This window comes from Schistocerca americana, chromosome 3, assembly GCF_021461395.2.
Source record: "Schistocerca americana isolate TAMUIC-IGC-003095 chromosome 3, iqSchAmer2.1, whole genome shotgun sequence".
Taxonomy (NCBI): domain Eukaryota; kingdom Metazoa; phylum Arthropoda; class Insecta; order Orthoptera; family Acrididae; genus Schistocerca; species Schistocerca americana.
The window spans coordinates 949,385,376-949,400,652 of record NC_060121.1 but is presented as its reverse complement, the minus strand read 5'-3'; the positions used below and the strand labels follow the sequence as shown (position 1 = coordinate 949,400,652).

Here is a 15,277-nt window from a genome sequence, read left to right as displayed (position 1 = left end):
GCTGAAGATTAGATGGGTAGATCACATAACTAATGAGGAGGTACTGAATAGGATTAGGGAGAAGAGGAGTTTGTGGCACAACTTGACTAGAAGAAGGGATCGGTTGGTAGGACATGTGCTGAGGCATAAAGGGATCACCAATTTAGTATTGGAGGGCAGCGTGGAGGGTAAAAATCGTAGGGGGAGACCAAGAGATGAATACACTAAGCAGATTCAGAAGGATGTAGATTGCAGTAGGTACTGCGAGATGAAGAAGCTTGCACAGGATAGAGTAGCATGGGGAGCAGCATCAAACCAGTCTCAGGACTGAAGACCACAACAACAACAACAATGCTACTATTTTCTGTGATATTTTGGATTCGAAGATTTTTAACAAGCAAACTTTTCAATCTATTATCAACCACAAAACTGTGTATAATATCTTGATTAAAATTTTGTTCCACTTAAACATTGCTTCAAAGTAAAAGAATACATATGCCAAAGTTCACTGCAATCCTTCCAGTAGTTTCTGATATATGTGTTCCTCAAAGCAGAAAACCTTACGTTGCAGGGGGAAAAAAAAATCAAATCTATCATACCTTAGCTAAAACTGCCCATATCCATATTCCATTTCTTCCTCATCATCCTCTACAGCTTCTCTGCTCCTTTGCCTAGCAATTTTTTGTATTTTCTGGACTGAAGTCTCCACCTTTGCGATTCTTTGCTTATCGATGATCTGCAGTATCTGCTCAGTGAAAACTCCAGGTGTAAAGCCCAACTTGCTGAGGATGTGAAGTCTTGCCACATTCCCATCATTAAACACTGCTGCAGCTTCCCAGGCAGAAATCTTCACCATCAAATTAGAAACAAACACAGTCTTTGGACATCTTTTCCAAATAAGAGCATTGAAACTTTCATTTAGGTTCTGTGTTTTCCCATGCAGACATTTTTCTAGCAGTTCTGGTGAAGCTAGTGCTCTAAAAGATGGTTTAATGGCCACTGAAACCTCATAAGGAAGGGTATTTTTATGGGTATAAACTTGCCCACTTTCCTTACTTTTCAAAAATTTGCACCATTCATTAGAACAGAGGCCATGTTGAGGTGTAGTGTATGTTGACAAGTAATGAACCAAATGGTCCATACTGCTTTCCTCATACTGTCCAAGCTTGTGAGGTTGATTCTAATTGCAGCACCATAATAGACTTGTAGGCTGTCAATTCTCTTCTTTGTTAGTCTGTTTTTACCTCCCAGTGGCTTCCCATCCTCTAGTAGCTTGCCTTTATTGTCTGCAACAAGTCTTAGGACTCTTCCACCCATCCTCTTCTGAATATGGCCTAAGCACTCCAGTTTCTCAATAGTGCAATCTTTTCCATAGGGCTGCCTTTCAACTACATTCTTGAAAGCACTAGAGTCTCCATCTCCTAAATACTGTGCGTATCTTACTCCATACTTTTGCAAAGATCTATGGAAAATTAATTTCATACCTGCAGCTTCCATCCCACCACTGGAGCCTGCATAATTTCTGCTACAAACAGCTTTATGGGCTTCTTGTCATTCTGTTTCTTTAACTGCATCAATATATTTCTTGTGCAAGGAACATGCAGGACAATATTTAGACATCACCTTTAAGTCTAATACTTTTCCAGTGTCGACACTAATGATTGTTGAAACTCCATGCAGTGAAGTATGCCCCCTCTTCATCCAGGAACTGTCACAGGAAACTGCTATATCGCTGCTATTAGTTGCTTCACAATTTTCTTGAACTGCCCCCAGGACTGCCATTTTCATGCTCTCTTCACTTACTTCTGCAACTGCATTGAGGAGAGCAGTATTCATTGCAGAAAATTATAGGGGAGGGACCAGGCATGTTCATAATACCACATAAAAGGCTTCCACCATCCCTTCCAATCTCTATACATCTTAGTCCATAAGCCAATCTCATATTGGCTTCATAGATTCTATTACTGACCTTTGATGTCTTGAATGGTCTGCCAGCACCACAGTTTTGATACAAAATGTACAATGTGCAAACCAAACCTTCTCTCTTTCCGTCATCAACCAAATCCACATTCCTTCCACAAACAGAGCACTTGTAGGCTTTTCTAAGTGCTTCTGCCACCATTTCCAGATCCACAAAACCTGTATTTCTGTCATGATTTGTTTCTTCTGACACAATCCCTATCCCAAGTTTTATTTTAGATGCACTTGGAGACAAGCTAATGTTTGCATCTGCAGGCCCGACCCTAACCTCAATGTCAGTATTTTGCTTTATATTGGAAATATGGGATTTACTATATTTTTTAAATACTTTCATCTCCCCTTAATGTAGACCGGGAAATGGAAAGGCCCCAATATGGAGCCCTGAGGTACACCTTGTTTTACTGTTTCATAGCTGGATTGGAAATGGTTGATCTGACCATTAATTTCATAACTCAGCTTTATACACTACTTACAATTGGTTAGATAAGTGATCAGTAGTTGTATGGATGTAGCATTCATATTGTAAGTTTCCAGTTTGCTTAGTAATAGCTCATGGCTCACTGAGTCAAATGTTTTAGTAAGGTCTAGAAATATCCCTGCTGTCTGCATTCCCTCATCCAGGGCATCATACACATTGTGGAGAAATTCGGTAATTGCCGTAATGGTACTGTGATGCTTTTTGAAGCCATGCTGTGTTTCTGCTAGTGAATTATTCTTTGTGAAATAATCAATAAGTTGTGTCAACAAAACAATTTCAAATATTTTACTGAAAATTGGTATTAGTGATATGGGCCTGAAGTTTGATAGCTCTTGTTTCAATCCTTTTTTATGCACAGGTTTATCTGTACTTTTCTTCAATATATTTGGAAATGTGTGCTCCCTGATACTACTGTTGATCAAATGGGTAATTATTCCAACTAATTCCTTATTGCATTTTTTAATTATAATACTACTCAGTCCGTCCCAGCCAGATGAGGTCTTATTCTTTAAGTTATCTATTATTTTTCCTATTTCCTCCACATTCACTTCCTTAAATTCAAAAGCAGTTTCCAGCCTAGGGTAGGGCTTTACCATCCGAGTCAGACCTGTGGTATTAACTGGATTGACAGCTGAAGATATAAAATATTCATTAAATATATCAATTTCAGACTTCTGCTAATGTTTTACCAAATGCCACAGTGAACATAATACAGAAATCTATTCTGCTGCAGATGTAGACAACAAAACTTCTGACTAAATTTATGAACTAGAAAACAAGATAGGAAAAAATCACAAGGAGAAACTGAAACAAACTACAACTCTGAATATTTTGCCAAAAAAGTAGAAGCTACCTATGTGTTTATGAAATATGAAACTTATGAAAAACCAGGGATTTTTTAAAGGCCAATACATTTAATAAAATGGCTTATTGATGTTTTATAACGTGATGCTTAAAAAGTGATGTCAACTATTTACATGTCCTGTTATTTACACCATTTTTAAGCTTATTGAAAAAAGTAAATGATGTGGTGTTATTTATTACATTCTATTATTAAACTTTCACATTCAATTGAGTACAGCCATCATTACAGTCTCAGTTTTTTTTATTTATTTCTTCAGTAAGTAGAAAAACCTTATGAAGAGGTACTGCAGTGTCAAAGGAACCTTTAGCATCACGTGGAGAAGTTCTGCTCGCTTTGCACAAGCTGAGAACCATGTCACCAACAGGTTAGTTACTGGCAGCGGCACACAAGCCCCATGATCCATGGCAGAGCAGCCAGTTGTATGTAGCTTGCCCAACAAAGTAGGGCCAGTGCAATTCTAGAGGAATGCTGATATCAGCTTCCCTCAGGAAGCAAATCCTAATTAAGAAATCCTGCCAGTCCATAGCAAGTGAAATGGCAGTCCCTATTGTTGAGGATACCCTTAATCATACTTGCAATACAGCCAAGGGACGTCTAAATTACTAATAAGCTCCAACAATATTATAAAAAGGATATTTGCCACTCACCATATAGCAGAGATGCTGAGTCGCAGATAGGCACAACAAAAAGACTGTCATAAAATAAGCCTTCGACCAACAAGGCCTTTGTCAAAAATGGATCTCTCTCTCTCTCTCTCACTCACTCTCTCTCAAACACACACACACACACACACACACACAAACACACACACACACACACAAACTCACACACACAACTGCAGGCTCTGGCAGTTGAAGCCATAGACTAATACGCTCCATAACAGCAAACATGAGAAATATAAGTGGTTACAGACAAGAATTTCACATTTACCTGCAGCAAAGCCACATCTTCAACAAGCCGCAGAAAAACAAAGAGGACCATTTCAGTCTGACTTTCCCCATGCCTGCACGCATCACTGAGCTCTTTCAACAAAGTTGGCCACTGCTGTGGCCATTCTCTTTTTATCATTTCCACAATCACTCGTGAAAGTGCATCCTTGATGTGGTTATAATCTTGAAGCTGTTGTTCAATGCCCCCAATGAGCAACTTCATGGCATTTTCCTGTTGAACAAGAACAATTTAACATACCAAACTTACATTTAACTTACCAAAGAGTGATGCTATGTTTACAGAGTATCAAAAACAATATATAATGGAAAAGATGATGTAATGACAAAACAGAAGTAGAAAAATTAATTAAACGCCATATCAAGGCAGTAGCCTTCTTTTGTATCATTGTACCACGTACTGGCAGTTAAACATTATTAGAACATGATCTATACTTATCAGATATTCTTAAGGCAAGAACAGTTTCATATGCTGTCGACTCTGGAACCCATAATTTGTAGTGGACAAGGATGGGTTACAGAGTACACTTTATCCTCATTTGAGGAATCATACAGGCTTCAGAAGGAAGAAATTGAAACGAAATCAGGGTTGCTATATATAGAACTGACTGAGTGCTGCTCCCATATTTGAGTCCCATGCCTTAACAGTCATTGGCAGTTTGAATGTATGGCAAATAATGGTAAGCCATAGGAAAACGTCAGTAAGGAATGGGAAGTGTCACATTACATTCTCAGCCTGTATGTCTGGAGGCCTTATTCAACATTTAGAAGAGGATGTTCAGGCAACCACTGAAGAAACAACATGCAACCAACTGTAGACTGTGAAGCATGATGGAACAAACACTGCTTGACTATGCTTGAAGGTCATACTTGGTACATTCCAGAGACCGGCAGAGAAGGTTGAGATCAGACTTACTCAGTGTTTCAAAATAGTTCACAATCTGTAGCATTGTCCCCAGAACTGATAGGTGACCTCAGGTTTCAAGCTGAGTGGAAAGCTTGATTCTGAGACTTCGAAGATTCTGTGACAAACTAGAACTGGCACTTCACACACTTGTACTACACAGGATTGAGAAATGCACAGTATACCTAAATGGGTCAAGGTTACACTACACAGCACAGACAACTACCCCAGTAGCTGACTGTGTGCGGGGTGCGTGGCCTTCAGTCCAGAGACTGGTTTGATGCAGCTCTCTATGCTACTCTATCCAGTGCAAGCTTCTTCATCTCCAAGTAACTACTGCAACCTACATCCTTCTGAGTCTGTTCAGTGTATTCATGACTTGGTCTCCCTCTACGATTTTTACCCTCTGCACTTCCATCCAATACTAAATGGATGATCTCTTGAAGCCTCAGAACGCGTCCTACCAACCAATTCCTTATTTTAGTCAGGTTGTACCACAAAGTTCTCTTCTCCCCAATTCCATTCAGTACCTCCTCATTAGTTATGTGATCTGCCCAACTAATCTTCAGCATTCTTTTGTAGCACTACATTTTGGAAGCTTCTATTCTCTTCTTGTCTAAACTATTTATCGTCCATGTTTCACTTCCATACACGGTTACTCTCCATACAAGTACTTTCAGAAAAGACTTCCTGACACTTAAATCTATACTCAATGTTAACAAATTTCTCTTCTTCAGAAACGCTTTCCTTGCCATAGCCAGTCTATATTTTATATCCTCTCTACTTCGATCAACATCAGTTACTTTGTTCCCCGAATACCAAAACTCATCTACTACTGTAAGTGTCTCATTTCCTACTCTAATTTCCTCAGCATCACCGGATTTAATTTGACTACATTACATTATCGTCGTTTTGATTCTGTTGATGTTCATCTAATATCTTCCTTTCATGACACTGTTCATTCTGTTCAATTGCTGTTCTCAGTCCTTTGCTGTCTCTGGCAGAATTACAATGTCATCGGCAAACCTCAAAGCTTTTGTTTCTTCTCTCTGGACTTTAACCCCTACTTCAAACGTTTCTTTCATTTCCTTTACTGCTTGCTCAGTATACAGATTGAAGAACATCAGGGATAGGCTACAACCCTGTCTCACTCCCTTCTCAACCACTGCTTCCTTTTCATGGCCCTAGACTCTAACAAGTGCCATATGGTTCCTGTACAAATTCTAAATAGCCTTTCTCTCCCTGTATTTGACCCCTGCCACCTTCAGAATTTGAAAGAGAGTATCCCAGTCAATATTATCAAAACCTTTCTCTAAGTCTAATGCTACAAACATAGGTTTGACTTTCCTTAATCTACCTTCTAAGGTAATTCATAGTGTCTGTAGTGCCTCACGTGTTCCCACATTTCTATGGCTTCTACCAGTTTTTCCATTCATCTGTAAAGAATTTGTGTTAGTAGTTTGCAACAGTGACTTATTAAACTGATAGTTCAGTAATTTTCACACCTGTCAACACTTGCTTTCTTTGAGATTGGAATTAATATATTCTTCTTGAAGCCTGAGGGTATTTCACCTGCCTCATACATCATGGTCAGATGGAAGGCTATCAGTAGCTCTAATGGAATGTTGTCTACCCCGGGGCCTTGTTTCGACTTAGGTCTTTCAGCTCTGTCAAATTCTTCACACAGTATCATTTCTCCCATTTCATCTTCCTCTACATCCTCTTCCATTTCAGTAATATTGCACTTAAGTACATTGCCCTTGTATAGACCCTCTATATACTCCTTTCACCTTTCTGCCTTCCATTCTTTGCTTAGAACTGGTTTTCCATCTGAGCTCTTGATATTCAAACAAGTGGTTCTCTTTTCTCCAAAGGTCTCTTTAATTTTCCTGTACACAGTATCTATCTTACCCCTAGTGATATATGCCTCTACATTTGTCCTCTAGCCATTCCTGCTTAGCCATTTTGCACTTCCTGTCGATCTCGTTTTTGAGATGTTTGTATTCCTTTTTGCCTGCTTCATTTACTGCATTTTTATATTTTCTCCTTTCATCAATTAAATTCAATGTATCTTCTGTTACCCATGGATTTCTACTAGCCCTCATCTTTTTACCTACTTGAACCTCTGCTGCCTTCACTATTTCATCTCTCAAAGCTACTCATTCTTCTTCTATATCCCTTTCCCCTGTTCCTGTCAATCGCTCCCTAATGCTCTCTGAAACTCTCTACAACCTCTGGTTCTTTCAGTCTATCCAGGTCCCACCTCCTTAAATTTCCAAGTTTTTGTTGTTTCTTCAGTTTTAATCTGCAGTTCATAACCAATTGTTGATATTCCTGAATGGAGTTTCTACTGCTTGATTTTGTTCAAGAACTTTTATTTTGTCAGTAAGGAAATTGGGCGCTAATTGTTTAAGTCATTCTTGTCACCTTTCTTATGAAGCAGTTTAACAATTGCATCCTTTAACGTGTTTGGAAAAACTCCCTGCACCAGTGATGTATTATGTATATCATTAAAGACATTATTATTGAATTGGAACAAATATTTTCAGAATTCTGGTTGAAATTCCGTCAACAAAACATAAAATTTTGTTTTTTAGAATTATTTTAATATCACTGAAGGATGTGGGTGCTACTTCTAGTTGCTTCAAGTTTAGTGGAATGATAATTTTAACACATTATCTTCCTTGCTCAGCCAAACCATTCAACTCTATTTTTGCTGTTACATTGAGAAAGTGATTGTTCAATGTGCTCATAACTTGTGAATTGTATGTCACAATATTGTCATACATTTTAATTGTTATGGAATCTTGTACAATGTTTGACTGTCCTGTCTCCTGTTTGACAATATTTTGTGTAGTTTTAATCTTACTATCTGTATATTTCTATGGGGGCATACATAACTCTTGACATTTTAATGACTTTCCTTGAAATATTAGAGTACCTTTTTTTAGTATGCAAGCAATCTTGATTCCTGACTTACTCTAACCTTTATATAAAGTTTCCTAACCCTCTTACATATGAGATCTAAAATCCCTTAGTTATCCACAGCTTCCTTTTTTCTTCGATGGGTCTTCTGGGTAACTTTTTAGGAAAGTAACTTTCAAATACTGACATAAATTTACTACGGAATAGATTGAACAGACATTAGCATCTCTTTTCTATATAGACACCATCCCATATCACCTCTTTTAACTTATTCTTAAAACACTGTATCCTGCTCTCATTAAAAAACCTCACCGCTTTGCATGAACCTGCCCCTGAGCTGCAAGACACTGTAGTGTTTATTTCCAATAATTGTGCATCATGATCAGGAAGTCCATTAGCAAATGAGTGCACATTAATTGTTTCAGCCTGAGCACTGGCTATAAAAATGTTAACAATAAGTGTCCTACTACCATGCCGCACTGACTACTGATATTAGACTGAAACGCTCAAATAATGGTTCTAGTTCATTTTTCCTGTCTGTATCTTTTACAAAATCTACACTGTAACCTCCACAAACTACAAACTGTTTCTTCTTGCTGACAAGTAGCTTAATAATACATATTTCTCATAAATATGTTGAAAGATTCCTAGAGGGGATGTTTAGACTGTTAAATTATTAGGTAAGTGTTTTTCAATGTTAATTTAACTTCTCCATCCCTGTGGCTACGTGGTGTTCAGAGAGAGACAGAATACCTAACACTTCAGAATTTTCCACATCATCTATGCAAACAAGAAGCTCATCTATCTTGCTTTTCAGCCCCATAATTTTCTGATGAAACAAACTAATTTTATTTATCTGTGAACACCTGCATATTTTATAGATCTGCTCTCCTGTAATGTCTCTCAATACTGTCAGTCTGTAACCTAACTCTAACCTTAAAAATGTGCACCTTTGAGTCAAGTAATCACAGGGATTTTGTCTTTTGTGCTCGTGGGCCGACACACTTTCTGCAAGATGCTCAGCTAATCTTTCCTTCCCCTCTTCTATTCAGGTGCAGGCCATGATTTGTGTATATCCACATCCCAATTGCTGCAACAGGCATGCACAGGTATAAGACTTTGTTTCAAACAAAAGCTATGTGTTGAGCTCTTTCTTACCATGGCTAACAGCTGTGCTAAGCCAGAGCTGGTCGTGGCACTGTACAACCTCCACAAATTCCACATGATCTCCTCCTACTACAAGTGCTTCACAGAGTAAGACCGCACCGCAGTTCCTTCTCTAAATCCTCGCACAAACGAAAAAATGGCTGACATCGAAATAAGTGTCCAAGGAATAGAAAAGCAGCTGAAATCACTCAACAGACGAAAGTTCACTGGACCTGACGGGATACCAATTCGATTCTACACGGAGTACGCGAAAGAACTTGCCCCCCTTCTAAGAGCCATGTACCGCAAGTCTCTAGAGGAACGGAAGGTTCCAAATGATTGGAAAAGAGCACAGGTAGTTCCAGTTCTCAAGAAGGGTCGTCGAGCAGACGCGCAAAACTATAGGTCTATATCTCTGACATCGATCTGTTGTATAATTTTAGAACATGTTTTTTGCTCGCGTATCATGTCACTTCTGGAAACCCAGAATCTACTCTGTAGGAATCAACATGGATTCCGGAAACAGTGATCATGTGACACCCGACTCGCTTTATTTGTTCACGAGACCAAGAAAATATTAGATACAGGCACCCAGGTAGATGCCATTTTCCTTGACTTCCGGAAGGCATTCGATACAGTTCCGCACTATTGCCTGATAAACAAAGTAAGAGCCTACGTAACATCAGACCAGCTGTGTGGCTGGATTGAAGAATGTTTAGCAAACAGAACACAGCATGTTGTTCTCAATGGAGAGACGTCTACAGACGATAAAGTAACCTCTGGCGTGCCACAGGGGAGTGTTATGGGACCATTGCTTTTCACAATATATATAAATGACCTAGTAGCTAGTGTCGGAAGTTCCATGAGGCTTTTCGCGGATGATGCTGTAGTATACAGAGACGTTGCAGCATTACACAATTGCAGCGAAATGCAGGAAGATCTGCAGTGGATAGGCACTTGGTGCAGGGAGCGGCAACTGACCCTTAACATAGACAAATGTAATGTATTGCGAATACATAGAAAGAAGGATCCTCTATTGTATGATTATATGATAGCGGAACAAACACTGTCAGCAGTTACTTCTGTAAAATATCTGGGAGTATGCGTGCTGAACAATTTGAAGTGGAATGATCATATAAAATTAATTGTTGGTAAGGCGGGTGCCAGGTTGAGATTCATTGGGAGAGTCCTTAGAAAATGTAGTCCATCAACAAAGGAGGTGGCTTACAAAACACTCGTTTGACCTATGCTTGAGTATTGCTCATCAGTGTGGGATCCGTACCACGTTGGGTTGACAGAGGAGATAGAGAAGATCAAAAGAAGAGTGGCGCGTTTTGTCACAGGGTTATTTGGTAAGCATGATAGCGTTACGGAGATGTTTAGCAAACCCAAGTGGCAGACTCTGCAAGAGAGGCGCTCTGCATCACGGTGTAGCTTGCTGTCCAGGTTTCGAGAGGGTGCGTTTCTGGATGAGGTATTGAATGTATTGCTTCCCCCTACTTATACCTCCCGAGGAGATCACGAATGTAAAATTAGAGAGATTTGAGCGCGCACGGAGGCTTTCCAGCAGTCGTTCTTCCCATGAACCATACGCGACTAGAACAGGAAAGAGAGGTAATGACAGTGGCACGTAAAGTGCCCTCCGCCACACACCGTTGGGTGGCTTGCGGAATATAAATGAAGGTGTAGATGTAGTTCTTCTCCACCAAATTCTCTGTGCAAGGACCTATGTTCTCTGTTGTCTGGCTAAGCCTCACACCTGGTTTCACAATGCTTGTGACCTGGTGTTCTACACCTAGCTTTTCTTGTACCATTTGGTCTACCCTCCCTCCCCATGACTGCTGCCTAGCAGCAAGACTATTTTCCCTCTACTTGATTTTTCTACCAGTCTAGCTTTCAAGTCATTCCTATGAGTCTGCTGCACTCTACTTTCCTCAAAAACTGGTTTACGTTCTTCTCCTATTTCAGGTGACAAGTCAAACTGATTGCTAACAGGAATCTGAAATGTGACTTCTGAAGTTGACTTCTTTTTTTCTATTATTTGTCACATTATCCAAGCTCCCATTATCTCTTCTGCCCCTCAACCTATCTAATTCAAAATACACCATTTCTAATACTTCCTGAAGCGCAGAAATCTTTCTTCCTAATTCCACAATTTTCTTTTCACACCTATATAATCTACAACTCAACAGAAAAGCCTGATCTGACACTTTACTGGCTTCCCTGTTACAATCACCAAGTGAAACACTAACACAAATGGTTCTCCCATACTAACTAACCTCCGACAACATCCAAATCTGTTACACATGATAGTACTTTTACAGTAAACTGAAAAGCACAACACTCTTGAACTGTAATAAAATAATAATTAATAAAACCTTTATGTTTCAGTAAGTTGTACAGATAACTTTCAGGCAGCAGTCGACGTAAAAAACACAAGGATGTAAACAACACATATCTGTTCACTGTCTGCAAGTTTCATGTAGCAGAAGACATGAAATGAATTAAAACTAAAAGGTGTGATATTTTTAACAACAAAATTTAAGAAAACCTAACTTGCAATTATTTATGCCCTGCAATTCTATTGTCATAAATGGAGAAGACTTTAATCATCTAACAATTGATTAGGGTAATCACAGTTTTACAAATAGTGGGTAAGCCATCTTGTGAAACAACACTCAATGCCTTCTCTGAAAACTACAAAAAACAAATAATTCAGAAGCCTTCCCATATCGAAATTATTTTAGATCTAATGGTCATAAATAGCTCTTACTTCTTGGATGGTGTTCACATTTAAACTGACATCAGTGACTGAGAGGTAGCTATTGCAAAAGTGATTATTAAAGTAAAAAAGGGCACTTATACAAATAGATTTACACACCCAAATAAGTTGATAAAGCGACAGTAATGCCACATCTGAAAGAGGAACATTTATCTCTGGGCAGGATCATTTAGAGGAACTCTGGCTCAAGTTTATATTGGATAAATGTAACAGTATCATGAGAAGGAAAGCTGCCACTGCTCGCACTGTGGTTTCAGTTGCCTGAGACTGCAGTCGTGTGTGAGTTGCATTTGCATGCTCGCAGTTTGGTTTCAGTTGCCTGAGACTGCAGTCGTGTGTGAGAGTTGCATTTGCATGAGTGTGTGCATTTGTGTGTCTATTGTTGACACAGGCCATTGGCCGAAAGCTTTAGGTGTGAAAATCTTTTTGTTGCGCCTATCTGCGACTCAGCATCTCCACTATATGGTGAGTGGCAACTTTCCTTCTCATAGTATTGTTACATTCCATCCAGGATTTTCTGTTATACTGGATAAATATAAACCTAGTAGAACAGTTTGTGATAGGAGGGACCCTCAATGGCAGTTGTTGGCACAACCTTTGGTGCCATGTGGGCCTGATTTACATACTTACTTAAGCTCCTATGCTGGCTCATCACGTGACATGACAGCATCATTCCTAGCAGCAAAAGTCAAAACTATAGTGCTCTAGACATAGGGTAATTCACCAGTATGAATGTCTCCCCTTTCCTGACATGCCACACCAACAAAGTGTGCTTCAAAATACACATTTTTGAGAGTACATTAATTTTATGTTCACCTCTTCTTCATTTACACATCGTGAATATTGTCTCTTTAGTTCCAACGGTTTACAATTACCGTCTTAAAACTTCTGTTGCAAAATTGTGCAATACGATTAGTAAAGAAACAACATTCACAACATGTAAATAAATGTGAACATCTGAAATACCGTAGAAAAATAAACACCTATGAAAGCAACTGGCTGCCGTTAATTCTTTATAAATTATCTTCAGTTTCAATGGCTGAAGTGTTTCAATATGTCTGCAAAGGACAAGAATTTTTTACTAATGTTAATACAAGAAAGAATAGTAAAACAAGATACAGCAAAAAGACAGGCACTCTCAGTCTAGAAGCAATTAGCCCCAACGGGCGGGTACTTGAGGATATGCTACAAACAACTGATCTTATACTGTTGAACATGGGTCAAGCCACACATTCTAGTACCGCTACGGGTTCGTCTACAGCCACAGATCTCTCCTTCTGCTCGCCCGTTCTTGGGGACACTGCTGAGTGGGCAGTGGACAACGACCTTCATGGTAGTGACCATTTCCCTATCTGGATCCATCCGCATAATGGAGCAGATCCTAAAAGAAAGCAATTTTTGGGCACAAGCATGTCGTTGGCGTGTTTGAAATTTACTTTGCTAATATCCACAAGCACTATCAGCAAATATATTTTTAAAAATATTTGTCCAAAAAGACTAATTGCATAGGCCTGGGTTGTTTCTATAACATTTCACAAATTAATCTTTGAATTTAGCATATATGAGCTGTATTATGCAGAAACCAAACTGGAATAATGTGAGCAACAAACTGGTGAATGTCTGAAAATGCATCACAGGTGGAGTACAATGTGAGTGCCTCACTCTCTCTCCCATTAATTTCTTCCATGGGTCAGACTGAAACTAATCATGGGCCAGATCTGGCCTGCAGACTGCTGGTTGCCCATCCATGGTCCATTGTGTAGAACAACTTCTACAGAAACAGTGGATATTGCACAATATGCATAAAACAAAACATAGCTAGATAGAAGTGAAATGAAAATTTACTGTCAACAGGGCAATGTCTGAAGATCTTCAATAACTACTGTAGCAGAATGTTATTCAAAGACCTCTCACACATCGCGAAGAAATTCTTTTCATATGTGAAAACTATCAGTGGTCCTGAAGTTGGTGTCAAGGCATCATGGAACTCAAAGATGATACAGGAACTGAAAATGAGGTTAGCAAAGCAAGGGCAGAAATGCTTAACTCTATTTTACATATGTTCCTTTAAAAAGGAAAAGACCAAGAATATTACCCCAATTTGATTCTCACAGCACTGCAAAGAAGACTGATGCAGATATTAGTCAGTAGCTCTGAGCTAAAACAGTTAAAACTTAACAAAGCTCCAGGGGATGATGTAATCCCAATCACTTTATATACAGGATTTGTGCTAGAGTCTGCCCTTTTTTAACCATAACATATCATATAGATCACACAAAACAATGTCCCCAGTAATTTGAAGAAAGCATAGTTCTCACCTATCTACAATAAGAGAAACAGATCTACAAGAAGCGTGACAGAAGTGATTCTCAAAATTGTCTTTCAATGTCTCTGACATCCATCTGTTGTAGAATATTAGAAAATACGTTGCAGAATCTTAAAAAATATTCTTAGCTTAATTGCCCCTATCCCAACTAATGTGGATTCCAAAAACATTGGTCAGGATAAAAGCAACTTGCAATTTTCTCACACGACATCCCGAAAGCCATGGATCAAAGCAGTCAGGTAGATGAAGGATTCTTGACTTCCAAAAATCATTTGACTCAATACCACAGCAACACTTATTAACAAAAGTACATGGGATACCAAATGAAATTTGTGACTGGGTTGTGGTTTTTTGGTAAGGACAATGTAGCATATTACAAGGTTATCTAAATGATGATGTATTCAAGTATAAATCCAAAATGACCAAACTATATACCAATTATAAGAGGAAGTTTCAACGTTTTCGGCGGGCAGCGGCAATGGTTTCAGAAGCGGCCAGCAGAGTTCGCAGGGCAATAGTGCCATCAATCCATTTCGCTGTCAGTTGTGAGAGAGAGAGATGACAAGTGTGGAGCACAAGGTTTCCCGCGTTCCTGAGTTCGTGAAAGGTGAGCAGCAAATTGCAGTGCGGTGGGCATTTTGTACCAAATTCAGTATTCAACCACCAACTTGCATAAGCATTAGCTGTTGGTTTAAGCAATTTAAACAGACAGGGAGTGTGCGCAAAGGAAAAAGTATAGGATGACCACATGTATCTCAGGGTGATGTCCGACAGATTCAAGGAAGTTTTGTGTGCAGTCCCACTAAGTCTAACAATGAAGCCAATCAACTGAATGGAAAGTTCAGAGAAGGCATTTGCTGTACAAGCCCTACTGATTGCAACTTGTGCAGGCTCTCAACCCCAATGGCAAAGAGAAGCGTCTCGCATTTTCCGGTTATGTGCCAG

The 15,277-nt window shown here is 39.2% G+C and overlaps 1 protein-coding gene across 1 annotated transcript in view; it reads right to left on the bottom strand.

Moving 5' to 3' along the window:
• The window catches only part of LOC124607247 (exportin-5), a 193,846-nt gene that overhangs the window by 149,567 nt on the left and 29,002 nt on the right, over window positions 1-15,277 (bottom strand). The window contains exon 3 of the mRNA XM_047139523.1: window positions 4,233-4,463. Within this exon, the coding sequence (XP_046995479.1) occupies window positions 4,233-4,463 (231 nt within the window). The remainder of the gene's footprint in view (window positions 1-4,232; window positions 4,464-15,277) is intronic.